At 43.1% G+C, this 27,692-nt stretch overlaps 1 protein-coding gene across 2 annotated transcripts in view; it reads right to left on the reverse strand.

Annotated features, from left to right (window-relative positions):
• Positions 1 to 19,380, reverse strand: part of LOC147892929 (RING/U-box superfamily protein) — a 57,381-nt gene extending 38,001 nt beyond the window's left edge. Inside the window, exons 1-4 of one of the 2 annotated variants that reach the window (XM_087387028.1) lie at positions 18,989 to 19,380; positions 18,166 to 18,879; positions 13,469 to 13,591; positions 13,164 to 13,350 (exon numbers count right to left, since the gene is read on the reverse strand). In XM_087387028.1, coding sequence (XP_087243154.1) covers positions 13,164 to 13,350; positions 13,469 to 13,591; positions 18,166 to 18,773 — 918 coding nt within the window. In that variant the 5' untranslated portion in view covers positions 18,774 to 18,879; positions 18,989 to 19,380. Of the gene's footprint in view, positions 1 to 13,163; positions 13,351 to 13,468; positions 13,592 to 18,165 lie in introns of both variants that reach the window. The other variant, XM_087387029.1, reaches the window with a different exon arrangement.
• Between the last annotated feature and the right edge of the window lie 8,312 nt (positions 19,381 to 27,692).

Genomic DNA, 27,692 nt, shown 5'->3' on the forward strand with positions numbered 1-27,692 from the left:
TCCAACAAACTTGAACAGATGTTGCAATGGGGAGACCCTGCGTAGCTGGCATAAGTTAACTTGTTTTTATGCTGGTGCAGCCAACCAGCAATCCAACTGTGAACACAAAATAGATTACTGCTGGATACGCTACGTTACTCTAGGATCTCAACTAGGCATATAACCCTAACCCTGCAACAGCTTGGAACAGAAACTAAGTACAAAGACTTGCACATAAATGAAAATCAATCGGCTTTGGACTGATCTGTGCCCTACCGATATCCGCAAGAAGTGAGGGAGGTGGATCCGTGTATATCCTGGTGGGTCAATGAAGCCCTCCGCTGGAATCCATAGGCAGTGGTCTCTGTAGAAGCTGAGCCTCACAAGAAGCTCACAAGGTGCCAACCAAGTCCTGAATGTGTGTAGCTGCAGGAGATCCTCTCAGATGAGGATGGAGGGGGCCTCAACACTGTACTGGAACTTGGAAGGGAGGGGGAGGTAGCCTATCTATGTGAAGTCCTAGGCTCACAAATCATCTGCAACTAGCACACATCTGATCACCCTCTGCTGCCAGTGCCATTGAGGAGTGTTGGAAAGGTCACCTCCCCATCTGTAAGCCCCCATATGAGGAGAGCATGGGGGGGGTGAACCTAGGGTTTGAGTGTCTGTCACATGGGCATCTGATTGGATGCCATGTGGACAAGAGCCAGAAGGGATTGAGTGATAAGATGGGGCTGCCACATGGACAGCATCTTGGCTGTCATGTGGGCAGCACATCTAGAGCTGTTATGAGCAGACCAGAGGGTCAGAATAGTGCAGAAGCATGTCAGATCTGTACGGATTACACACGCCTGCTGTACGGCTGGTTTCAGGGACATGTACGGAGCTTGGGCAAGAGCCCTAGAGCTGGAACAAGCCTGGAGCAGAGGCAAGATAGTCAGGGACAGATTGCGATGGATCTAGGACATGAAGGCGCACTGTTTGCAGCAGGTTTGGTGGGGCTGGACCCTGAATATATAGGAGGGCTGCAAGGGACTGACCCTGGGGGGCATATTTATAGCCCACACAGGTTGGCCAGGCAGGCTTATATAGGGCTGGGCCCTTGCCTAGATTGGAGGGCCAAAGGCCCTAGAAGTGTGGGGCCAAAAGCCCTGGGTTGTGAGCCCTTAAAGGGCTGGACCAGCCACAGTCTGGTCGGCCAGTCTGGTCGGCCAGATTAGGGCAGGCTGGTCAGTTTTTTTGACAGGCCCCTAGGCCTATAAAAGGAGAGGCTTGATGCCTCACAAATCATCCAGCATAGCCAGCAGTTCCAGGGCAGAAAGGAGCAGCAGGAAGCCACCCTCTGGGCCTATATCCAGGAGGTGAGAGGGTGCTTGAAGGGCTGCAGACTTCGCCAGGAGGGGCTGGACCTTGGCTGTCTTCTAGGGCAGCAAGGTGCTGAGATCATCATCTTCTGGAGCAGCCATTCACAAGCAGGTTGGAGCAGTGGAACAGTTATCTTGGGGCCTACATTCAGGAGGACCAAGGGGACCTATGTGCTGCAAACAAAGCTTGGCAGGGGCTGCCCACCTAGGCTGATTCACAGGCAGTAAGGTGGAGAGGAACACACTGGACGGAAAGTCTACAGACGCTCCAGGTGGAGCATGCAGACTCGAGTCTAGAGATAACTGGCTGATAGGAGAAGGACCTTGTGGTAAGATCAGAGGACCACACCATTGGTGGGACTCTGGATCTATATCTTTTGTATTGTGTCCATAGTTTTGGTCGGAAATATATTTTGGTGGTTTCTCTATCTGGCTGGTTCATTGTCTATTGATGAGTCTGCACATCTAATCTATGTGACGCACATTAAGTAAAGAAGTTTGTGATTCCACACCCCACACATCACACTGTGTGAGCTCCTGGGCATTACTATAAGTCTTATGCTGTGCGTACCCTCTGTTGGGTAATTTTTTAACAAGGAGGATAGGGCCAACCAAGGAAGGCTACATCGCCCTATAGTGTATCTCCTGCCTTGTGTATGGGGGTGATGGCGTTAAGGGTCCAAGCATATGAAAGGCATGTGCAAACCGCTTCATTGAAGAGCTATCTCGTATGCAATGAATTCAGTGCTAGGTCCACATGATCTTTTACTCGGCCGTTATTCAGGGCTGCGTGTTTTGACACCACCGGCTGTGAATAGTGTGCATGAAGTGGGGCGTGGTATGTGTGAGAGGTAAGGTGCAGGCTGGTTAAGGACATCATAAAGTGTGCGTGCATAAGAGTGCCAATTGACAGAATACAACAAGGGTGTCTTGGATGGGTTGGGATCACATTCGACCTATGTCCAGTCTCGTACTGATCTAGTATATTTGCAAGGTGGGCTGAAGATTCTAGGCCAAGTAACCTCTACTGCTCTCCCGAGAAGAAGTTTGTAATATCTTGGATATTCAAACCTCATGAGTCTATCATAATCTAGTGACCTTATGTACATAAATGCTCATCTCGGCAGTCAATGACCCAACTCATGTACAAGTATCCATGAACGAGCAAGTGATGCATTGGCCTCGAATCTCCTCTATCTCAACGTCATGCATGTCATAGAGAATGCATAGCCTAGAATGTCTCCCATGTTGTGATTGCAATTGCATGCCTTGCCTTCATCCTAGAATCTATGAGATAAAGTTTGGAGCTGGCCTATGGCAGTCCGTCATGCAAGAGAGGTGGATCTGTAGGTGTTCCATTGTTTTGTTCAAGCCATCGTCCCTCAATAGGAGAAAATGGTCTATGTAGAAGGCCATCTTAGTGACATGTGGCTTTTTATGGATACCCATGTTTGTTGAATGTATACATACCATATGTGTGGGGGGCATGTTCTTTGGAGACATATTCTCCCCCATCGTCGGATCGAAGGCATTTGATTCGACAACCAGACTGAGTTTCTGCCGAGTCTTGAACTCCTAAAACTTTTCAACTAGTTCAAGCCTTTGCTTCATGATGTAGACAAATGTCTTTCTATCGATAAATGTGACAAAATATTTACTGCCATGCGAGTGATGGCGTCGAGGTCAATACCCTGCAATATCATCGTGCACCAACTCCAATGGTCTCTTGGCTCTAGTGGCTTGACCCTTGGGAAAAGATTCTGTGTTCTTTCCCATAAAAGCTTCTTTCACACAAATCTCCCTCTTTGACGACACGGGAGTCCTTTGACCATTTTCTTGCATTCAAGCAAGTGTATGGATTTGAAGTGAAGATGTCCATATCTTTAGTGCCACAATTGAGAGCGTATGTGCAATCATGCACTCTCTGTCCAATAGTCTCTTCTTAAGTGAACAAGAGCACCTTCTTGTCATCGAAGAGAGCTCCAATCTTCTAATCAACACATTGTATAACTGACAAAATATTCATGGCAAGTCCTAGCACATAAAGAACATCACAAATGGATTTCATCTTGCCATTCGGAAGATGAACTGGTATGCTATTAATGTTAGAAAAGAGAGTAAGAGAGCAAGAGAGCTGAACGTAGTGCTTGCAATAGAAGAAGTGACTAATACAAGAAACTCCCATGGAGCCGGGGCTGAAGCTTACAATGCATGATGCGGGTGAATCTATTGATGTCACACTCTATAGTCAGGCTGTTGGATGCCTCATTTATCTCTGCAATACATGACCTGATATTCAGTTTTCAGTTTCTCAGGTGAGTAGGTATATGCACAGCCCAAAGATTATGCATTGGCAGGCTGTAAAACTCATCTTCCGTTACTTGCAAGATACAAAGTCTTTTGGCTTGATGTTTCCCAAGGGGAGTGACTGGGTTGGAGACTATGATACTAGGCAGTCCACCAGTGGGAATTGTTTCTTTCTAGAACATGCTTGCATTTCTTGGTTGAGCAAGAAACAGTCTACAGTGGCTACCTCCTCATGTGAAGCAGAGTATAGGGCAGCTTTCACAGCGACAGTTGAATGTGTTTAGCCGCATCGTTTATTTGCTGATCTTCATCTTTCATTGGAGGGGCCTTCTCTGATTCTCACTGATAGTCAGAGTGCTATAGCAGTGGCAAAGAATCCAGTGTTTCATGCTCGCATGAAGCACATTGAGGTTCACTATCACTATGTCAGAGAGAAGTTGCATGCAGGAGAGATCAGTATGATCTATGTGTCAACACATGATAATGTTGCAGACATCTTCACCAAAGCACTTCCACGTGAAAAGTTTGAGGCATTTCGCAGTGCCCTGAACTTATGTCCTTTTGGTGATTGATCATTTCCTTGTACATGACATTGGCACTGTAGGGGGGTGATAGAATTATTACTATAATTTAGCAGTGAATAATGTAATGTAATAAGTAGGTTAGGGGTACTTTTCCCTCGTTTAGAGGTTTTTCCCCCTAACCACAGTTAGTTCACTAACTACAGTTAGTGAAGGATAAGGTTTTGTCACTTAGACAAAACCCATCCCATCTACTAACAAAAATCTTGTGTGTAGCAGGATTGTGTAGCAGGATTGTAGAGGCGATACCCTTTGCTTTGTGAACTATATCCCACAAAAATGCATTTTAGTGCCTTATATGACAACTTGTGTCTGAACTCCACAGGCACGTGGGCATATGCTACACAACCAAAACTCTAAAATGGTCCGCTGAAGGCTTTCTCCCATGCCATGCCTCATAGGGAGTGATTGTCTTCAAAGCCTTTGTAGGAGCCCGATTTAAAATATAGTTGGCACACATGAGGCCTTCCAGCCAAAACCTGTGAGGCAACTTCTTACTTGTGAGCATGCATCTATCCATTTCCATGGCAATGCGATTCTTCCGCTCAGCTTTGCCATTCTGTTGAGGTGTAAGCCTCACTGTAAGCTGATACATAATGCCTTTTTCTTTCAGAAATGTCGCAAATTCATGAGACATATATTCCCCCCCTCGATCTGTGCGAAGTGTCTGCACCTTGAGTCCTGTCTCATTCTCAACCATAGCCACAAAGTGTTTGAAATGCATAGACACTTCTGATTTTGCCTTGAGACCATAGACCCAAGTGTAGTTGGTAAAGTCATCTATGAATGTAACAAAATAGAGATAACCCCCAAAAGCAGGTGTCCTCATGGGACCACAGACATCACTGTGAATAAGCTGCAATTTTCTTGTAGCTTTCACTGCACCATCCTTCTTGAAGGGAAGCCTATGCATTTTGCCAAGAATGCAACCTTCACATGCATGAGGAGGAGGCGACTCCAAGGAGGTAATGCATCAACCATATCATATCTCTGAAGTGTCATTAAGCTGCCATAGCTCATGTGCCCATACCTGGCATGCCATAACTCCACATTTTGCATCGCAGCAGTGGGAGTGCTAACTGATAATGCAAGATGGGATCTTTTTTCATATAGATCAAGCTGAAAAAGACCCCGATACAAAGTGCCAGACAGCCTCAAAGCATATTCATTTTCTTTGTCTCTGACTGCACACTTGTCATCATCAAAAACAACCTGAAATCCTCCTCTATTGAGTGAGGACACTGAAAGCAAATTCTTCTTTATTCTTGGCACATAGAGTACATCTGAAATTGTGAAATATGTGCCATCAATGGATGTGAGAATAATGTCTCCCACTCCACACACTGAATAAGAAGAATTATTTGCACAAGTTACCTTCTTCTTGGTGGGTGAAGAATGTAGAGTTACAAACAGATTTTTCTTAGAAGTGATGTGCTTTGAAGCACTACTATCAAAATACCAAGTATGTAGTGTCTCATCAACACAGAAAGAAAGGATCGTAACTGCAAGTCAAAAAAGCATATGGGTCATCATGATTAGCTGTAGTATCTGAACTACCCACTGAAAAATCTGAAGTGCAAGACAAAAAGGCATAGTGCTCTTCAACCAAGTTGGCTGCAACATCTCCTCCATCATGGCAATGTGGACCTGATGCATCTGATACAGCCATACCGGAATCCCTTTTCTTTTCTTTGGCTATGCGCTTCTTGCACTCTCCAATATAATGACCTGGCTTCTTGCAATAATGACAGATGCCCTTCTTTTTCTGCTTGTTTGTATCACCCTTATAAGAAGGCTGTCCAGAATCAGCTTTATGCTGATGTGTGGGCTGATGGGCATGTGGCTTTTGCTGCCCTTTACCCTTGGGCTTGAACTTAGAGAGCATAGCATGCTCGCCAGCCCGGGTTGCCATATTTCTACGTGTTTGTTCCTCCTGCAACAGAAGTCCTACCAACTCGTGAAAGGAGAGAGGATTGCTGCCCCCCCCTCAATGACAAATTCAGCGAGGTGTGGAAACCGAGATAGGACTCAGGAAGAGAGTTCAGAGTGGTGGAGATCATCTCTGAATCCGGAATGACTTCATCAATGTTCAGCAATTGTTCCCTGAGATCCTGAAGCTTTGTGAGGTGAGAATTCATGGAATCTCCCTCCTCCATATGTGTATGGGAAAGTTCTCGCTTCAGAAAGGAAACCCTAGCATCATATCTTGCTGCAAACATACTCTCAAGTATTACCCAAGCTGCCATAGATGTCTTGCATGACCGAATATGAGGTATAATGAACCTCTTGACAGAAAGAGAAATTACTGAAAGAGCTTGTGCATCTCTAGAGTCCTATCTTTTCTGCTCTGCTGTGGGAGCTCCTGGAGCGGCTGCTCCAATCTCCTGTGCTGTATTTGTACCTCTACCCCTGCCTCCAGCTGTAGGAGTGACACGTATAGGCGTTGTATCTGGTCTTTCTTCATCTCCATTGACATAATCCCAAAGATTTCTGCCAACCAAGATATTGCGAACCATGAAACTCCACAAGGAGTAGTTGGTGCCATCCAACTTATCCTCCTGTGTGAGAACCCCGAACACCTCATTTGAGTTGTTCTGAGCCATTTTCACCAGATAATTTCAGAAAAAAATACAGCAGACGGACCAGGTGAAATCCCTTCCTGGGATATAAAATGCACGAGTAAAATCTGCAAAGAATAATATGCCCACAGTGACAAATACTGTCACAGCCTATCAAAGGCTCAAAATGCACCACACTGCTCTGCTCAATGCCCCAAAAATCTGCAAATAGAATCTGCAAAAAGTGGCAAAAGTCTGCAATTTGACTCATACTGAGTCCAAAACTGTTTGCAAACTTCCAAAATGCCCTTTTACCTGCAAAATTGCAACCCAAATGCAAAAGCCCCAATTTCTTGTCGGAAATTGCATACAAAAGAGGGCAAATGATCTGAAAGCCCCAAATGTTGCACAAATTGAACTCTGCCTGCAAAAGCCCCAAATTTCACTGCAAAATTGCAGTGTAATTGCTAAAGCCCCAATTTCTTGCCAATAATTGCATCCAAAACAATGGCTCACTGCACAAATGCACCTGTGTGCATATGCAAACAAAAGAGCCCCAAAATATACTTATAGTACGGAGCTGCAACCTCAAAGAAGCACCTTGAAGTCGGGAACAAAAAGTATACAGACAACTGCACGAAAAGCTGTACGGTCGACAGTGTACGGATGCCATTGTACGGACGACTATGTACGGATTCCTGTGTACGGACGTATGGTCCTCCTTCCTTTACGGACAATCGATGCAAATCTGTACGGAACATGTAGTACGGCCCATGTACGGACTATCTGCGAATGTACAACTGTACGGAACAGTCCGTACGACTTGTACGGACAGCAGCGCAAGAGCAACGTGCGGACAACAAGCTGCAGTACGAAAGTCCGTACGTTGTACGGCGACTGTACGGCGCAAGATAGTACAGCTATACGGACGGGATCTACGAGCAGGGAGCTTGGAGCCGGGAGAGCTTGTAGGCAAGGAGCAAGGAGCAAGGCAGGGAACTTGGAGCAGGGTCTTACTGCTCTGATACCAATGTTAGAAAAGAGAGTGTGAGAGCAAGAGAGCTGAACGTAGTGCTTGCAATAGAAGAAGTGACTAATACAAGAAGTGGGATGGGTTTTGTCTAAGTGACAAAACCTTATCCTTCACTAACCGTAGTTAGTGAACTAACTGTGGTTAGGGGGAAAAACCTCTAAATGAGGGAAAAGTGCCCCTAACCTACTTATTACATTACATTGGTCACTGCTAAATTATAATAATAATTCTAACAATTAATTCCTTTAACTGGAAGTGGATGATTGCCCCCAAGATGAACATCAGGAGCTCCCTTGACTAGATCAAGTGTTTTGAACCAATCACGTCTGTAACATGTGTTGTAATACACCCCCAATCCACTATCCATACGTCTCAGTCAATTTTATTTGATACACTCAAAGCTGCACATAATTTGATGCCATTGAGATGTCAAAGGTCTCTACATGACCCATCTGCGATAATTGGCATCCTTGTCATTGCACAACACATCCTCTTCAGGCATCACCTTTTTCTGACCCTTCCGAAGCATACTACTCTACTTCTACAGCATGTGCCCAGATCTGTTTCTTGCCATTGTTGCTATGTCTAGCCTTCGACTTGCTAGGACAATCTCTGGCAATGTGGCCTAGCTTGCCAAAATCATAGCACTTTATTTCGCTCTTTGTAGATGGCTTCTCTTGGCAAAAGATGGCTGTCTCTGTTGACTTTGATTGTGTTGGAAATACAGTGGTCATTTTCCCATTTGTAAGCCCCCAAATGAGGAAAATGCATCACCATCTCTCATTTGGGGATTTGACATGTGTGCCTTTAGATTAAGATATGTGACCAATGTCTTGCCCTCATAATGGAAGGAAGCATAGTCCACAACTCAGATGCTTCTATCAAATGCATCACTTGGGCAGACACCAAATTCTTTAGACATGCTGTAAAACTGTCTATTACTTTGGCATTCATCTCATCATAGGCATTCTTCTTTGCTGTGTGGCATACTGTGCTCGAGCAGGCACTTTTCCATCAATAAGTGCACATAACTTCCTTCCCACAAAGACATTTTTTATCCAGTATTTCCAGATGTGTAAGCTATTCCCATCAAACACTAGAGTATCTGAAATGACAAAAGCACTTGTGCACACTAACAGTTGAATTTCTGATTCCATTACCCACCAAGTTGCTCAAAAATGCCAATTGAGTAATGCACGACGAAGAGCAATTTGTGCTCTCCATTATGGTTCAAAAGCTTAGATTTGGGTTTTTGAGCAAAAAGTTATGCCCCTCCAAAGTTTGATGCCATTGTATGCCAAAGATGAGGCAAATGTGTTCTTTGGTCTTTGCTTTTGACCACAAAAAATTTGCCTAGGAGGGAAGGGTGAGAACCTTGGAAACCTCCTCCTTTGAATCCTTGGATCACAACTTTTTTTATATCGCAGTGATAATGAATTTGTGGTGATGAAGCTTTGAAGATTGAAGCCTTCACGTGGATGATTTTGAACTTTGTGTGTTCAAAATACAGCTCCAGGCTCCCAAATATAAACAAACATGTATAAACCTCTCTTGTTTGGCATACCCTCAGCAACAGCAGCCCCACCCAGCAACCTTGCAAACACACACCTAAAGGAACTTCACCTAAGAAATTTTTGAAAATGAGACAGTAAGGGAAGGAAGCGCATTCCCACAACACACAGTCCAACCCTGCCTGCAACTAAAAATCTGACAAACTCCTCTCCCACACTCATTAAGGACACTTAGTCCAAGAAAACTAAAATGAGACCTGCACCTTTCACTTTGGGGCTAGCACAAGATCTCTACTCAGTCACTCTCACCTACCCGGATGAACCATACAGCCCTGATACCATGTTAACGAGAACACACAACTCACATACTTAAACACATAGCGATGAGGAGGAGAGAACACACCTGCCTATTGGCTATACAAAATGTACATTGTTCTCTCTTCTAACAACAAGATCAAATATATTGAACCCCAATGTGGGTTACCCTAAGCCCATAAAGACCATTCACACCTTTGACTTTGGATCCCTTCTAGAGTTATCCATCTACCCATGTATACAACATAAAAACATACGTCCCACCATATGTACATGGATGATGACCAATCCAATGACCCATACTTTAACAAATGTGATACTAAAACCATCCTAGTAATAGAAATTCAACCAGCAGCCTTTTTTTGGGGCTCTCATCTTATCTCAGCTAACCGTGCAGTACAGCAAACTGTCATTATCACTAATCGGGCTCAAGAAGTAGCTATCAATTTTTAAGAAAGTATTTAAATGTGCATTACTTTGTATGTTGATTATTTGATCCTCACAGGTACTCAAGAGTGGAAGGATCAAGGAGAGTCATTATTATATTCTTAGTCATCTGGTTTCAACACAAACTTGGGATATTGCTTGATTGTCTTGGAGGGGACATCTAGAGGCCATGAGGTACTTTCATTACAAACATGCATACAAAATTTTCCCATACAAGGATTTTCTTCCTCTGAGAAGTTATTAGATTAAGTCCCTCTGGATTGTTGCAGTCACAATTGGCTTCAAGTCCAAAATTAAACCGAAGATTAAGAGGTGCACCGATCTATTCACAAACAAACAACTAAACAGTCAATCATAAGCCGACTCTTATCTCACATGAAAGAGAACCGCCACTAAACAGATCCATAGTTTTTTCCATCCGTTACCATACGGCAAACACATACGGGTACAGAAGTATGATTGGAGTATGGTACGTGACCCTAATTTTACCCCACACACAAAAAACAGAAAATATACATCGCATGCAGCATGACAGGTTGGGACTTCTAATTTCCAAATTCCAAAGCTCAAGCGCGCTGTGTGGACTCCAGAAAAATGTACGAAACTGATAAAAAAACGTGTTAATAAAGGTCTGGGAACCCCATTTTTCCACCCAAAAAGGTCATGATTGATCATACCATACAGGTACAGAATAATTGATTTCACACGTATGGTTCAGCCAACCATACGCATACGGATCCAACTATGAACAGATCATATACATTTAACCTTTTCATATTATGAAATAGCGGACACCTTGGACACATACTCAGTGGATTTGTGATTCAGTCTGAGTAGGAAATCCAGATCCGCACGATCCATCAAAGGCTTTCAGCAAACATGGGTCATCAGTCAATTCATGATAATTAATTCCAGGAGATACAAACATAGGTGCCAGGTTTTCTATATGTTGGGGGAGTTTCTTCCCAGGACAGCTTGGTACGTATATAAATAACAAACAAAAGCACACGCCCGGAGTATCGTCCATATGTTACTGATTGTTGAAGTACCAGCAATCGTGCATCTACGTCCAAAAAACATTTTGGTTATTGGCTGTTCTTAAATGTCCTCTCCTTGAGCAAATTTTAACAATTATATGAATTGCATGCATAACACTACATACAGCAATCAGGGCTCAAAGGAAATAATAAATCTGAACTGCCGATGCCTCCAAGCTAGAATGGGTGCATAAGACACTTATAGGAGCACAATGGCTTTATAAATGGGAAATGCACAGTTGCATATTTCCTGAACCACGGGCTCGCTGTTTACGTATATCCAGGCTGGGGGACAATCCTCAGATAGCCAATGGATCCATTTTGCAGGAAAACATAAAGATCCAACACATGCAAGAATCCATTTCTTCCCCTCAGTTGGCTAGCCAAATATGTCTTACAGACTGATAAGAACCGTGGATTTTTTTCAGCATCAAGACCCAAGTAAACAAATGCCTATCCTCCAACACTTGGAGCAAATTTTTCATTCCTAAAGGAAAAAAGAGAGCGGGGAAATGTGTGGAATCCAATCTGGACCACTTGCACGTTTGCACATTTTCCAATGAGAGTTACTTAAATCGTGCTCATTGTTCTAAGTTATAGAAGAAACTCAACATGCCCCGCAACTTTTTCAGTTCTTGCCATCTCACTTGTATTCTCATGCCTAGATTGAGCCATGCTTCCTCCAAAAAGAGCTCAAAATTTGTGAGGAGGAATCAGGGAGTCATGGAAGCCTCAACCATGTTTTGGCTTTGAGTAAATCTTCAAGCATGCTGTTAAAAATGGTATACTTACCAACGTTCTTGTTAAATCCTCCCATTCACACTTTTCTTTTTTGTTAAATCCTCCCATACACTTGCGCCTTAGGCCACTCCCTTCCAATGGACCTGGAAATGGGACTGTCAGAGGCCACTTAACCATGTGGGTCGGTCACCTAAATGCAGGGTCGGCCAGTTTGTGGCAGTTGTCCACCTACAGACTGGATCAGCCAGCTCATAATAGCCCTGGTCGCCATCCAGAAGGGGCAGGGGCAGACTGGCCCCTCCCCTAACTAAAGGGGCACTTTTGCACTGGGGTTCAGCAAGAACCCACAGAAGTTCATTGAGAACACATAGCGGATTGCAACGACAGATCCTCTCAGCCACACAGTCTCAACTATATGATAGCAAATCGACTGAATAATAAGAATTTAATCACTTTGACTAATTCACAACATGCCTATGTACATCAGGTCCCTGCCATGAAATTAAAAACACCTGTAACTCAATGCCAAGATCAACTAGAACAGACTGAACTTCGGCATACATCACACAGTGCTTAATACACTTGCTGGTAAGGTGAAAGAGCCTGTGGCAGCAAATCCCTCATAGCATGTGCTGCAGAGAAAAAGTATGTAAATCGACAAAACCTGGAGACCAAATTTAGCTTTAACAATCCACAAAGTGAAACCTATTGCACTGCAAGTACTTAAGTTAAATACACTCAGAAAGAGATCAAGTGAACCTAACACTACTCTGCGATTAAGAAATATATATTGTGTGCCATTGAGATAATCACACAAAGATCTAAATGCATCTGACTAGTATAAAATGATGAAACTTTCCCAAGCAAAGATATGTTATACAAACCTCGAAGGTCCCCTCAAGATGTGTTACATGACGTGGCATGACACATGCTTTAACTTTTTTAAGAAAGAGAAGTGAGAGGATAAATTACACAAAGCTTATAACCGTTAGAAATCCCCGATGGATGGGGCCAAGCCAAAACCTTGAAACATACCCTCATTTGTGGTTAAACCCCCAAATATCTCTAGTGGATGTAGGCATAAAACTTTACTTTGACATGAGATAAAACAAACAAGGAATTAATTTAAGATTGTCTGTTTGCAACTGTAATGCTCTATTTTGAAAAAAAATGGAGACCAATAATAAATGGCATTCATCTTCATTTTCAAATCAGATTGCACCAATCCCAATTTCTCTGTTGTCTGTATGTGCATTCGTATAACAGCAATTCAAGACCCAACAATATTACCTGCAGTCCAGGAGAATCTGCTGCAATCAATGTTAGCAGTCCCTTCTCAGACTCTTGACATAATCCTTCCCCTGCAAGAGAACTTTTCACACTAGGGCTGCAATTATGAAAATGTGTGGCCACCAATACTGATGATGAGACATCATCATTTGGTAACGGGCAATCATCCAAAAGAGAGTAGAAAGCACTGCAAAAAAAGTTGAAGCCATCCAAATAGTCAACAACAAAAGACCAGTAGGATCTTAGAATAAAGAACATAAACAGAGCTTTGCTAAGACTAGAACTTCGACAAATGTCGCCCTTACTCGCTTCGCAACCGCCAATGCCGTGAAATGGCTCCCAATGCGATCCGAGACGCTTTGCCCAAGCACCGGAAAACATCAGACATACAAGGAGGCGGGTGCTCTACTTCTTCACCCGACAAATGTCTAGAATCAAGACAACAAACAAAGAGATTGGAATCAAACATCTCTCTCTCTCTCTCCCTCTCTCTCTCTCTCTCTCTCTCTCTCTCTCTCACTCTCTCGTGTAAGGATATATATATGTGTGTGTGTGTGTGTGTGTGTGTGTGTACACAAGTCTGAAAGGGAAAGTCCATATGGCAAAGATGGAGACCGGTCCCAAGGTGAAGATGTTCCTTGCAGCACCTATAGGCAAGCAATTTGATAGTTCGATTTCCAGTTTGAAATCCTATTCTTTTTTGCTTGAGCTCCTACACCTACTCAAAATCATTAACTTCAAATTGAGACACCTAGAAGACAAGTAGCAACTCACAAGTCGGCGGACAATTAGAAGGAGTAGTCGTGAAAAAATGCAATGTACCCCCCACCACAGCTTATGTCTGTTGTTAATGAGATGACCACTACACACATGAAATCAAAGAAAGAAGAGAAGACAGTAGAGGTGGATGACAAAGTCAATATCTGAAGAGATCCATGAGTACATACTACAGAACTCAGAATTTGACTTCAGATGGATGTTACAATAGAGAACAGAACACAATAGATATTCCTTTGTAAGACAAGAATATACCCAATCGTACAAATTCAGATTTTAGTTGTTCTAAAGTCCTCTACAAAGAAAATAAAAGAGAAAACGAAAGAGAAGAAAATGAGCTAACCAAAAGAAAAAAAGAAAAAAAAAAGGTAGACATACCTAGCAAGCAAAGCAATGTTTATGCCGTCATCAGTGCCCAAGCATAAGCAGCTATACTGGGATTCTAACGATCTGTGGGGTCTGTGTTAGAAATCGACCAACATAGGGTACGCACAGCAGAAGACTGGTAGAATAGCCCCGGAGCTCACACAATGTGGTGTGGGGTGTGGAATCACAAACTTCTTAAACTTATGTCCATAAGATAGATGTGCAAACTCATTAATAGACAATGAACCAGCCAGATGTAGAAGACACCAAAATAATATATTTCCGTCCAAAGCTAGGGACACAATACAAAAGAGAGAGATCCAGAGTCCCACCAATGGTATGGTCCTCTAATCTTACCACAAGGTCCTCCTACTATCTGCCGGCTATCTCTAGACTCGAGCCCGCATGCTCCACCTCGAGCATAAGTAGACTTTCCATCCAAATCCAAACACCCTGGTAGGCAGCCTAGGGTTCAGCCTTGTGAGCTAAGTCTGCAGCAGCACCAGCACTCCTTTACCTCCCGGTTGTAGGCTTGTAGGTCAAAGGATGAGGGTAAGCTGCTCCTATCTGCTCCTCTAATGGCTGACCTGCTGGATGTGAAGAACGAGGCTGGACACCTCCTTTAATAGGCCCAAAGGCCCCCTTGAAGTCAGTAAACTGGGTCGGCCCAGTCTGTGGGTCAGGTCATCATGGATATATGCATTGTACTGCAGAGGGGGCAGGACCCAGGGTGTGGACCAGGGCCTTATATACACAAGCAGGTCTGCAGACAGACGCACCAGGTCAGGGGCAGAGCTCTGGGCTGTTTGGCCAGCTAGCCTGCTGGTCGGCCAAGACCTGTGGTTTCTAAGCTTGGTACCCTACCTCAGCAATTCTTTGCTGTAGGTGATGTTACAGATTTGAAAAGGTTTTGTACTTCGATCTCTTCTCTATATATGAAACGGTTTGGCAGCACGTCTGTGTGTGTTCTCTATCTGAAGTGCTCTCTCTATAAGCACACGGAGTAAGTTGGCATTCAAAGTTTTCATTGTGAGATCTCAAGACTTTCTCTATTCCGCTGCATAAGGTTGGCTGCAGCAAGCTATCCTTTTCTCTAACAAATCAAACGCACTTGCCTCAAATTTTTGTAGAAGGCCAGTTTGTTATCCTCAGAAGACAAAAAGATTCTGGATCCTTATGAACTGGTGTAGTTTACAAGCTCGTTGTTGTGGATCTTTTAAAGTGATCCGCGTAATGAATAACACAACTTATGAGCTGGATTATGTCCTAATGTAAGTACATCCGGTTTTCCATGTAAATCACCTACAGGAGAAATTAGGAGAGGCTGATACTTAGTTCAGCACCGATGTTTATGTTCCTCATGAACCACAAGCAGTTCTGGAATATAGAAAATGACACCTCAGAAATAGGGTGGTCCTTGAACTTGTTCTCAAATGGGCGGACAGATATTGATGGCAACTCTCGGGAGAATGTTGCAACTGTGCTGCGGCAATTTCCTGACTTCCTAGCTTGAAATCCCTAGCATATGTTGTTTTGTGGGAGAAATGTTATGACCCCAAGGTCACAGCATGAGCTGGCATTAAGGATGGGGTTAGATCCGAACATCGGCCCCTTTAAAAGGGGTGAGTTCGTACCCAGAGTACGGATTCCCATAAGATAAGGACACCACTAGGTAAGTCTATATATATGGGCTAAGGGCACCTTTACAGGATCCCAGATGAACTCCTTGGGATACCAGAATCTTGAGCAGCCCTATGCCTAGTGGCTGAACACCTGGATTGAAGGACTCGCATGGTATGCGACATGGGAGTTGTGGTCATAGACGCGATGCAGTGCTTGGCTAACCTCAGGCTTGGAGGTTGATCCTGGCTGGGTGCTGAGTTTGCCAAATCTTCCTATCTGGTCTTCCTATTGGATCATGCAACGATCTAAGAAATTGCAAAACCTTTCAATTAGAAATTCACAACAATAGATTCCTCCGGCCGATCTTTGTACATGAATATTTGGATCTTTGAACATAAATATTAACTGATTGGAAGGCCTGGGACAAATCATCTATGAGCTATCTTGACGTGACTCGGTAATGAAGGGTGATTGGGCAAGTCCCAAGAGAGATAAATCGGTGCATACACACGAATCCAAAAAGAAGAAGACAAAAGATTGTGAGGCACAGTTAGTGCTCATAAGAATAATATACATACATACATATATGTATGTATGTATAGAAGTTTGCTAAGTACAATTAGTGTCCATGGGAATACTATGCATACATGTATGTACGTATCTATGTATTCCAGGGGCACTAATTGTGCTTACAAACTTCAGACTTCTTACTTTTGGATTCTTACAGGAGGCTGAGGTGGACCGAGCACAGTGGCATGTCACGGATTTCTATCCATTTGAGTCATCTCCAGAATAGTGTGGGGTCCAAGAGGAGGAGTTAGCTGACATGAGGGCAGTGTGGGTCAACGAAGGGAGACAATGCAACACTATGAGCCAGAGACACAGAGACCACGTATGACATAGAAGGTGACCAAAGCATGCACGATCGAGGTTCGGTCTATCTCAACTCTCCTTAGAGGAGACCACCAGAAACGAGGCGTCACTCGACATAGCCCATTGGATACAAAGGTTGAGGAGACCATGTCCTCCACCACAAAGAGAGATAGCTCAATAGACGCAGATCCGGGAGATCTTTGCAACCCACCAGAGACACCACGATACCGGGTTTCGAATTCCTAGTTTCAGTTTTCAGCTTCCGAGTTTCAGTTTTCAGCTTTTGAGTTTTGAGTTTGAGCTCTTTAGTTTAGCATAGTACTCAACAAGGGCCCTAGCACGCCCTTTGCTTCAGCCCACAAAGGATTGTATGAGTTTGTTCTCTTGATGTACTTTGTCCCATAGGCCCATGAGGCCTTCCGCGGACGTTAATCTCTGTGTGTGTGTGTGTGTGTGTTATCAATCCTTTGGAATAATGTGCTTATGTAGAAGAAACTTTAGGACAGAAATATGTGTCATCTACATCTACAATTTTTGTCACTTCATATTAATGACTTGGTTTTAGATCTTAGCCAACCATCGATCCAAATCTAAAGCAAACTATTCAAGTCTTGAACACCCATCTTTTTCAAATCCATAGCAATTCGCTAGTTCAAATCTTCAAGTTCTATTTCAGTATAGAGAATATTAAATGAAAGCAAGAAGTCATTCGAAATTCAAATTCTCGTAGCTACAAGAACATCATATGCCCTTAAGAGGTTTCTCCAAAGCTCAAACCGTTGTTACATGGCTTTGAAAAAATGGAGGCATAACACTTGATGTTTGGCATTATTATACTTCAACATTCAAGTGTTAAACAAACACTCTCGTTAAGGGGGGGGAATGCGATGCCTTATGTTTGGTTCTTTTTCCGCTTCATGCTCACTATGTTTCTTTGTTTCAAGTTGATCAACTTCCACAAAATAGTCTCAATGCTGTTACATTTCTTCCTGCTGGCACCTTTAAAATCGTTGAGAAGGCACTATCTGCAACGACATGATTAGATTAGCTTTCATATTACAGCTTCTTTTGAGCCATTTTGTAGCTCGGCTATTGCATTCTGCACTGTATTTCAGTAAATTTTGAGAGCTACATTAGCATTGTATTTCTACGGTCTCTGTCTCTCTCTCTCTCTCTCTCTGTGAAGAATTTAAGGCAGATAAATGCACTAGGAAATAAAATTTGCCTTTCATTGTTACAGTTCGGTCAAGCCTCGTGAGAAGCAGTGATGGTTCGATGACTGAGGTTTTTCGTATAGTGTGGTTAAATGCAGTAACACTCTTCATATCAACTTTTTTCTCTTCAATCCCCTAGGTGAGCTGACCTTCCTGCTCGATAGTAGTACATGTCCCTCGAAGGAGATGCGACGTAGCCAGCCAATTTAGACCATCCAGCTCCCGCCCATGATTGTCCAGAGCTACTGGTTTGTGCCCGAGTCCGAAAATAAAGTTTGGCAGACTCCAAAGCGCACCTTACAAGAGCTGCGTCCTCTGCATTCAGTTCCACAATAACAGCACCGTGCCTTGCCAGGCAGCTGGAAAGTCCCTCCACGGCCCTTGTGTAGACAACAGACGGAGCTCCATCCTCCGGTAGTATATCGATCAGCTTAACCCTTGACAAAGAACATGCAGGCTCTAGGGGTCCTGGAAAAGCGTAGGCTAAAGATGAACTTCCTGGGGGAGCTGTGGTTGGTGGCGCAGTAGCCAAAGGAGTTGGCATAGGATTCGAACATCCTGCCTGTGGAGTTGAAAGCGGAAGAGCCAAGGATAGACCTGAGGCACCCGCCGAAAGCCCTTGGGAAGGATGATTCGGGGAAGAAAAGCTTTGGGGCACACCCTGCGGCTGGAGCCCCGGTGGACTAGCAGTCCTCATAGAAGCGGAAGGCGATGGAACAGGAGCCATTGAGGGCATCGGCATACCAATTGCAGCCATTCCTACAATTTAAATACGTCTGCAAATACTCCGGAAACCTGAATCTGAAGGCGGGAACGACTGTGTAGCCATGGCACCCTGAATGAAGGAAAGAAATGACGTAGGACTGCCATTCAAAGGGGAAAGTGAATTATGCGAAGTTGTAACACCTGCTATTCCGTCTCCGAAGCAAGCGGCAAATGAAATCAATGCGAAAGGCGTCCGGCTCGAGTTACCGGGAATTTCCAGCGACTGCTTCAGGGATCCAATTCCAGCGGAATCAAGCTCCAAGGAAGGATGAAAATCCGACAGAAACGCCAAGGGGAGGAGACGGAGCAGAGAAATGCCGTCAAAGAGGGGAGAGAAGGATGGTGATGGGGAAGCAAGGAGGAAGGTGAGATTTTGCAGAGCGATGGAGGAGGAAGGGGAGGTGGGAGAGTTAGGGTTAGGGAGAGAGAGGGAGGGGGGGGGGGGAGCGATGGGAGAGGGGGGGAAGGGAGGGAGAATGCAGCAGCTATGGAGGAGGGGAGCAAGGAATTAGGGCAGAAAGAGGCAGAGAAGGTGCAGAAAAACACAGAGCAGATGTCCAAAAACAAGCTTTTGTTGTTTTTTTGAGCTGCTGGTTTTTGGGGGCCCTTCGGAGAAGACGACCCCATGCATTGCATGTATACATATCCATGCATGTATGCCATGCCTCATGCCCCCCCGTACCCCTCACGTGACACCCCCGTACCGCCCATCACCTGCCTCCTAACTGCCTCCTTCCCCTCTCACATGGCCTAGTTGGAACCCCATCTCACCCCACCGCCCGCCTCACACATCACCCACCCATCACGCACCCATCATCGCCGTCGTCGCTGCACCTGCCACATCCCCAAAAAACAAGGCACAAACCTCCCGACGTGGGCGCTTCGATGGGGCCCTTGCCCATCCCCTTGAATGGATGCAGATCTCCATCTGCCAGGCTCTAAAAATTGCACGCAACAGTCGTGAAAAACAATGGAAATCTTCACACGAGTGGGGAGAGCGACTCCCTGGGGACACGCTCTTAGAGCGCTTTCCCCAATGCTAGGCGAGCATATATGCCAAACTTCTTGGCTCTAAGCGATGCGGTATGGCATCCAGTGCCTAGCATTAGCAACAACCTAGACAAAACATAGAAGAATGCCCAGCGGTGGCCAACAACACCAGCAGCATGCACAAGATTGGCTTTGAAATCTGTCCAAACCCACAGTGCTGGGGTGGAGAGCCCATTTCCCCATCTCTTACGAACGCTAGTATGTAGCAAATTTGAGCAACCAGCATAACACGGAAACTGGCGTACCACAAGCATATGGTGGCATATTGTGGCATAATGTCGACGTGGGAAAGCGCTTAGGAAGGCAAGTGGTGGAGAGGTCAAGTGCGCAATCAGGCCACACGCATAAATGTGCACACTGTCCAAAGTAAGAAAGCGACAAGTAGAGACACATTGGGGAGCCACATGGGGGGGAAGAGAGAGAGAGAGAGAGAGAAGCTCAAACGCCTCGGTGGCCAAATGAATCCACCATTTCTAAAAATGCTAGATCGGCCACCAAGGCACGCAAACCTCCACTGCCATCCCTACCATCCTAGCATGTGTGAACCCAAGCGGAGGCACATCTAGCGCGTGGGCATGCATTCAGCCCCCATGGAAATAGCCCCTTGGACCTCCTCTCACCTACCTCAATTGCTTTCCCACTCACATAAATGCTGAGTTGCTTGCCATTCTTGCTATTTCTTCCAGAGGGGCCTGGCTCATGGGTGTTTGCACGCCCTTGCTCACCCACGTGAGAGAATGGCACATGCCCTGGTTTGTTCCTTAACATTGAGCACCTGTGAACCAATCCCTTGTCCATGCATAAGATGGGCTGACAACAGGATTTGAACCAATATCCCACTAATAGGAAGTATCTACAAGCTGTCCATCATCCTAAAGTGTCATTATTACTTTCGTTAATAGTGTTGTCCACTTGGCATTGGTGTATAAGAGCCCGCCCCTCTCGCATGCTAGGCACCGAATATTGTGTACCTGCCTTGAAAAGCAACAACATTTGCTTGTTGCATTAAAAATTGGGGAAATATGGCCTTCCTTACCTAGGCAATACAAGGTTGAATCCTTTTTTCCATGTTTCTTTTTATCTATTTTCTAGCATTTCACACCAAATGTGCGCGAAGCCTGCAAAGGTAGCGCTCATGGGAACTTGTGCTGATCGGAGCCACTAAAAGCAAGCCCTCCTCAATGTAATAACTAATCATGCTAAATTCCCTATCAAATAGCATGGCCGACATTATCATGCTTGTAATGTCACATTAGCATTTTAGGAGACATTGCACATGCTCAAGCAATGAGATAGCCAACGACCCTACTGGAAACGCCTACTTATTACACAGCTAATGTGGTCATCCAATTGGTGTAGTCAAACACTTGCGCTAATCTCAGTTACTATGGGTATGGTTGCAAGGGGATGAGTTAGAACTCATGTACTAGTTGGTGCACATTTGGCAAGGAGCTTCATCGATTGTGAAACAAACACAAACAACTATCAAGGACTCTGCTTCTCATTTATGGCCTGTGTGGTGAAGTCCCGCAATGTTTCCTTATTCCATCTATTGCATGAGGATCTTTGAAGGCTTGCAAACATGTGTTGGTGTAATTTGTCTTCAATTTTTCATGCCTTCCCACATTTACCCATTGTGAGCTTATGATGCCTTGTATTTTCATTGTGTCAGTTATGGTGTGCTAGGCTTCTCCTAGGACTTCACCATGACGAAGTGCTCTTCTTTTGGCTTCCACAAGAGCATACAAGGGTTATCCTCCACTAGGCCCCCAAGTCTACCCTATTGGGTTTTACACGACCAATTGGTGGGCAATGCCTAGAGACTTTTACCCCTTCTATGACCAATTGGTAGGCAATGCCTAGATACTTTTGCCCCTTCTACTAAGCCAAGTAAATATCATATGGGAAAGGTCTAAGGTTGGATGGCTTGTAAGAAAACTTTTGTTAGATAGGCATGTAGGAAAGTGGCATTCTAAATAATAGCAAGTTTTTTTAATTATATAAAGTTATGATTTGGCCTTTTGTAAGGAGGGGGCCATGCTATGGATGGTTTGGCTTATAATAAATTGGCAATCATGGAATTAAAGTAGATGAAATTTTATGTTGTGGGAAAATTGTTGCTGTGAGTAGATGTATGTTAAAAGATGCGACGGTGACTTTTAAGGGTAGGTTTTCTAAGCCAATGAAGGACTAGTGTAGATTTGCTAAGCCAATGAAGGACTAGTGTAGATTTGCTAAAACCGATTAAGGACTACATGTCAAGGATAATCAGTGTAGCCATGACTAGTAGTTTTACGAAAGGTCTCATTGTTGAGATATTATTTATTTCTTTCTTATACCATTTGCATTCATGTTCAAGGGTGTTCCTCTTTTTGGATGATACAATAATGCTTTCTTTTATCCTCAGGTCTCAAGTACTAAATTTACATCTCCCAAAGGGATTCACAAAGGTCTTGGGAATTTCTCACATCTTGCTAATGGGTACACTTGAAGCATCCTTTGGGGAGAGGCTAAAAGTCAATAAGGGTTTGATCGTGATCTACAAAAAGAGAGTGGACATGTCCCTTCATAAAACACTCCTTAATGACAACAAAAGCTTATATGATAAATTGGTTGCTCTATAAATAGAGCATTTTATATTTGTTTGATTATTCTCATAATTCTATTCCTTGCTTTGCTTTCAAAAATGTCACATCCAATTTGTCGTAGTGTGCAGGCAATCTAGTTTTCTATTTATATTTCTCATATTCCCATTTGCAATATTTACACAATTCTTTCCAACGTCTCTTCTATGTCCTAGTTATTTTATTCATCAAATACACTTTATGTGTGATCTACATGGTGTGGTATGTGCCCCATGCTTCAAAACTAGAAGGAATGCTTCATCTTATGCCGTTTACCTTTGCTTAGAAAGCAAACCAAGGGGGCTTCACCAACATACCATGAACAATGTTAGTCCTTGCCCATCACTTCTCCTGTTGGACATGCACATGCCCACAATGCCACTTGCACACAAAATAGTTTAATTAGACACTCCCATCACTCAAAATTTAGTCCTTTTGAAAGGAGCCCTTCTTTGCGTCGCCTTTCATTCAACAACCTCATTATGTCCACCCCCTACGCATTCACAATGGCCAACTTGTCATAAAAGTCACGACCAGTCATTTCAGACCTAGCTTTTCTAGTAATTGTTCCCTTTTCATTTTTATTGGTACTTAACGCAAGTTTGAGATGAACTCTACCCACCCTATTAATATTTTGATATCACAAATCCATGGGGCATCTTGTCATGGCATCATATTATTATCAAAGACTAGAGTTCAAGATGTACAATGCATAATAATATCTTTATTATTTAATGAATAATTGCACAATCTACCCACACTAAAAACATATACCATGTGTCATTCATCTTCCTTTTCCATCATGTCCACCTTTTATTTTTAGAGGTCCTTGATTTGAATTGTCATGCATATCACATCTTACTTATTGCCTTTGTTGCATTTTTTTGTTTTAAAATGTTAAAGTGGCCCAAATAAATTGACTTTACCTCTATGAAGAAGAATTAGCAATCCCTCATTTTCTTCCTCTAACACTTTTAAAATGAAATCATATTCTTGGACTCAACTAATGCTCAATTTCTCCTCTAAACAACATCTTTATTTCAAGCAAACATAAGGCATGTGAATTCTATCTTAATTCCATGATGGTTACAAAAGCATAAGAGTTCATTGGAACTATATGCTCACCTATTATCCATCTTGAATATTTTGTTTTGATCCCCTTTAATATATGTTAGTGTAGTGTCAATGCCTTCATTTTTTCTTAATATAGTTTCTAATTTCCTATAGAAAAAGGACATGCCCTAAAGAATAAAACTTGTCAACAGTTTTCATGTTGCCTTGTGATATATACTCACATCATCATGTCCATTTACAAATACTCACATCCTTCTTCTCTCTTTATCTATAAAAATGATAAAATGATGTGAGATGTGGATAGTTGATGTTGTTGAAGATGGGCTACACATATTTGAGTGGACTAAATGATGGAATTGTGGAGAGGCGAGTCATTAGTGATATCTTTTCTTAAACCATCAAGAGTTATGGTTGGTAATGGTAACATAATTTCTATAAATATATGGTGAAAAAAGTTGATTGTGAAACTTAGGAAATGAATGTTGCCGAACATGAGTGTTAAATGCAAAAGTCAATCTATGAACATTGTTCATCAAAATTAAATTCAAATTGTAGGCAACATCTTGCATTATAAAGTAGCACGTAAGTTCACAATATAGGTATTCTTATACGAACATGTAGGGCATAGAAGGATAGCAAAAAATAGGGTGTAAAGGGGGGGAAAGACCACTTTGTAAGGAAAAGGGTATAGGGGGAAAATAGGGTTTATATCAGAGAAAAGGGGGGAGTAGAGGGGACATACCATTTACATAAAGAGTTATGGTTTAAAAGGTGTAGTTGCATGTATATAGAGGTATGTTTTTGAACTAGTGAGCATGCATGTTATTAGCTATGGTGTTAGGTGTAACTCCATGTAAAAAGTGCATGTACCTTATGCAAAGGCTATGTTCAAACAATCTAATAAGATTCCTAAGTTATGTATATAACCTTGTACCCTTCATCTTATGAATAGAAGAATGTGCATATTGTGTCGCAAATCTTGGTATGGTGGGTGCATCCACACTCTCTTCCCATAATGGAGTAATAGAGTTATAATTAGGTTCTTCATCTCTTTTTCTTTAGTGATGTCTAGTTATTAAATTTTCATATTTTTGAGGTTAGAGCTAAGAGTTATGTTGGTGGTTCCTCGTTGCAAGTCTGGGCCAATTCTAATAGTTACTTCTTTACTGGTTTCCTATCCTTCATTTAGATTGTTAACTTCTCCTTTTTCAAACCCCATGGCCCCAAATCATAATATAATCGACACTTCCTTTTTATGGTTTGTTTATATTTCTCAAGTGTTCATCTCATGTATGTCTCTCCATATGTCTAACCATACTACAACGACATTTGTAGAATGTTGGCACTTGGTCCCCCACTTCCCCCATGCAACCTTAGTAGCACTAGTGTGTAACTGAGCAATAATTGATTGAGGAAATATGACCATCAACATTTGGTGAGCATGGTGGGGATGCTGTAAAAAATTGATGTAAGTTAAGATGAGTGACCAATAGAGGCTTTAGCCCCACAAGAACACAATAGGGAACTGAGTGCACAAGAGCACAATTAGGAACTAAGTGCATGAGGGTTCATGCTGTGAAGGCACAAATTGTGTATATTTTTTGGATTTGTGTCCTATTTCAAGCGAGTGAAATTGGTATCAAGTGAGGTTGTGCAGCTTCTTAAAGTGCACAAATATAGGTGCCTAGACAAAAGAGTGTAGACAAGCACTTGCTAGCATACTTGAAGATACAGGGAATGTCAGAAATGAGATTTGAACATCATCTCAAATGTATGAGGTTCAATCATAGGAGATCCTAAAGATGAGGAGAGCTGGAATGGTAGAACGAAGCATCAAAGAGGATGGATTTATACTCGGAACTATTAATGGATGAATGAATGCCAAGGATGAGAGTGGATGTTGGCATAAGATAGTGAGGAGCATGATGTGGAAGGAAACCTGGCCTAGCTATGTCAAGGGGTATCACATTAACGTACTTTGTGGGGACCAAGAATGAAGCAATCTGTTACGGAAATTATATTTATGATATATCTTGCTTTGGACATTATTATTTTTAGTCGAATGAGACTATGGCAAAGTACTCCATAAGAGTGCACCGGACGCGACGGGGGTCCTAGTGGATACTTTGTGTGGTTAGTTGGGGACGCCTGACTAGCTTGTATTTTTGCCATGCTAGATGGTCGGTATTGTGGGTGATTCCATGTTAATACTGATGTCGCTAGTGTTATTGGTGTTGTGCTTGATTATTGTGCTTTGAGCGTGGTTGTTAATAACTAATGTAATTGGTGGCTTGAGTACAGGTGATGGAACTCATAGCGAGGATTGGAGTTAGTGCGAGGGTACCAATCGAGGTGTTGCACAGCGCATTATGTATGGCCATGGGCCAATTTTGTATTTGTTTTATTATTGCAAGTTTGAGCAATATAATTTAGTGGACATAATTCATTTTTGGACCTAAGATGGCTATGTAATGCAAATCCCTCATTTTTGGATGAGAGGGATAATTTTGGCTCCTTAGTGCTTTTATGGAATATCATAAATACTCTAGATGAGGAAGCGTGAGCCACTCATCTAGGGGGGGAGACTGTACCCAGTGTGCTGTTGTTCTCATGGTGTGATTGTGCTCTTCTTCTCCAATTGATTAAGGTGGTGAATTTGTGAGTTGAAAAGATTACCTTTTTGGTTTTAGTGGCATCAGAGCACTGGTTCGCTCCAAAGCTTAGGGAGAAGGAAGCTCCAAAAGGAAAGCGTGGTTTCTGAGAAGGGGGAAGCTCTAGATTAAAATCTGAATGAGGCTCGAGGCTCATTTGAAGAGCTTAATGCCCACGGGCTATATGGTTTATCAAGTGGTACTTTGAACTATCAAAAGAATCGTTAAAAAAAAGAAAGAAAGAACTATGCGACAAGAGCTTCTCTATGAGTAATTAGTCTACTTTGGAAAGAGAAGCCTGTCCACAGACCTTCAGCCGCCACGAAAATGTTGAATTGCCATAGCCTTGCATTAAAACTTGCAGAGCCCGTTCTCTACTTCTCCACGCTCGCAGATGCCTGCAACAGCCATCACGCACCACCTCTGTAGCACGCAGACTTGCAATCGAGGGCAGACCCTCAGTCCTTTGCTCGTGCGCAGTCCCGCAGGTCTATAGAGTTCGATAACACCATTGGTTTTGGGAGAAGGAGCTGAGTAGCACCCTTTAGAGACCTTGTCTCTCTTATGCTATGCGATCGCATTAGCGGATGTGCAATCATAAGCAATATCTCGGTTAGCACGCCATCTTGGGTTCTGTAGGCTCTAGCCCACTAAATTCGAGATTGGTGCAGCCCTACAATCTCATCATGGCAGCCACTTCTTTTGTTTCTGCATCTGCCATAGACGTCGCGTGAGATCCCAAGGCTTGTAAAAGAGATGAATTAAGTCAAAGGAAATCCTTTGACTTCAAACAAAGCGAAGGCACATTAAAAAGAAAAGAAAAGAGAGCAAGGCAAAATATAAAGAAGCTCAAATCAAGAAGGCGAATTGGAACCACGAATCACTGATGAGCAATCAATTGGAGATCAGTCGAGTGCAAAGGCGACTTCGAGTGACATCGTCGGTCACATATTTCCCACTCTAGTCCTTTCTACCTCCGATTAGAGAGCGAGATAAGTGATTTCTTTTGCTTTATATTTCATACACTTAGTATCTTCCGCCATCCATTTCTTACCATACACTCGAATCGCACTTTTTCATCCGTTTAATTTTCATACACTTAGTATCCTTATTTTTTTTTTTCTCTGCTTCGCTTTATTTGTATTTATCACATTATCATGGCACATCAGCCACAACCACCCACACTCCAAGAGCAGTTAGACACACTTCAGGCACAGTTGGCCGATGAGCGTGAGCATAGGGAGAGATTGGAAAAGAAAATCAATCGTAAAAAAAGGAAAAGACATTCATCTGACGATGAGTCATCCGATGATGATTCCAACAATGATACTATTATCAGGATAGTCAAAGCCACATTGAGAGCACAAAATTCGAGGAAGGAGAGTAAGATAAGTAGAAAAGCTTTCTCATTTCAAAATTTCGATGGAAAGAAAGAAGCACGCACTGTCTTGTCTTGGATCAGTTAGCTAGATGATTATTTTTCAGGGGAGAAATTCTTTGAAAATCTCTGAA

The sequence above is a fragment of the Dipteris shenzhenensis genome, chromosome 16 (genome assembly GCF_047967505.1).
Source record: "Dipteris shenzhenensis isolate YYH24624 ecotype China chromosome 16, Dip_SZ_1.0, whole genome shotgun sequence".
Lineage (NCBI taxonomy): Eukaryota > Viridiplantae > Streptophyta > Polypodiopsida > Gleicheniales > Dipteridaceae > Dipteris > Dipteris shenzhenensis.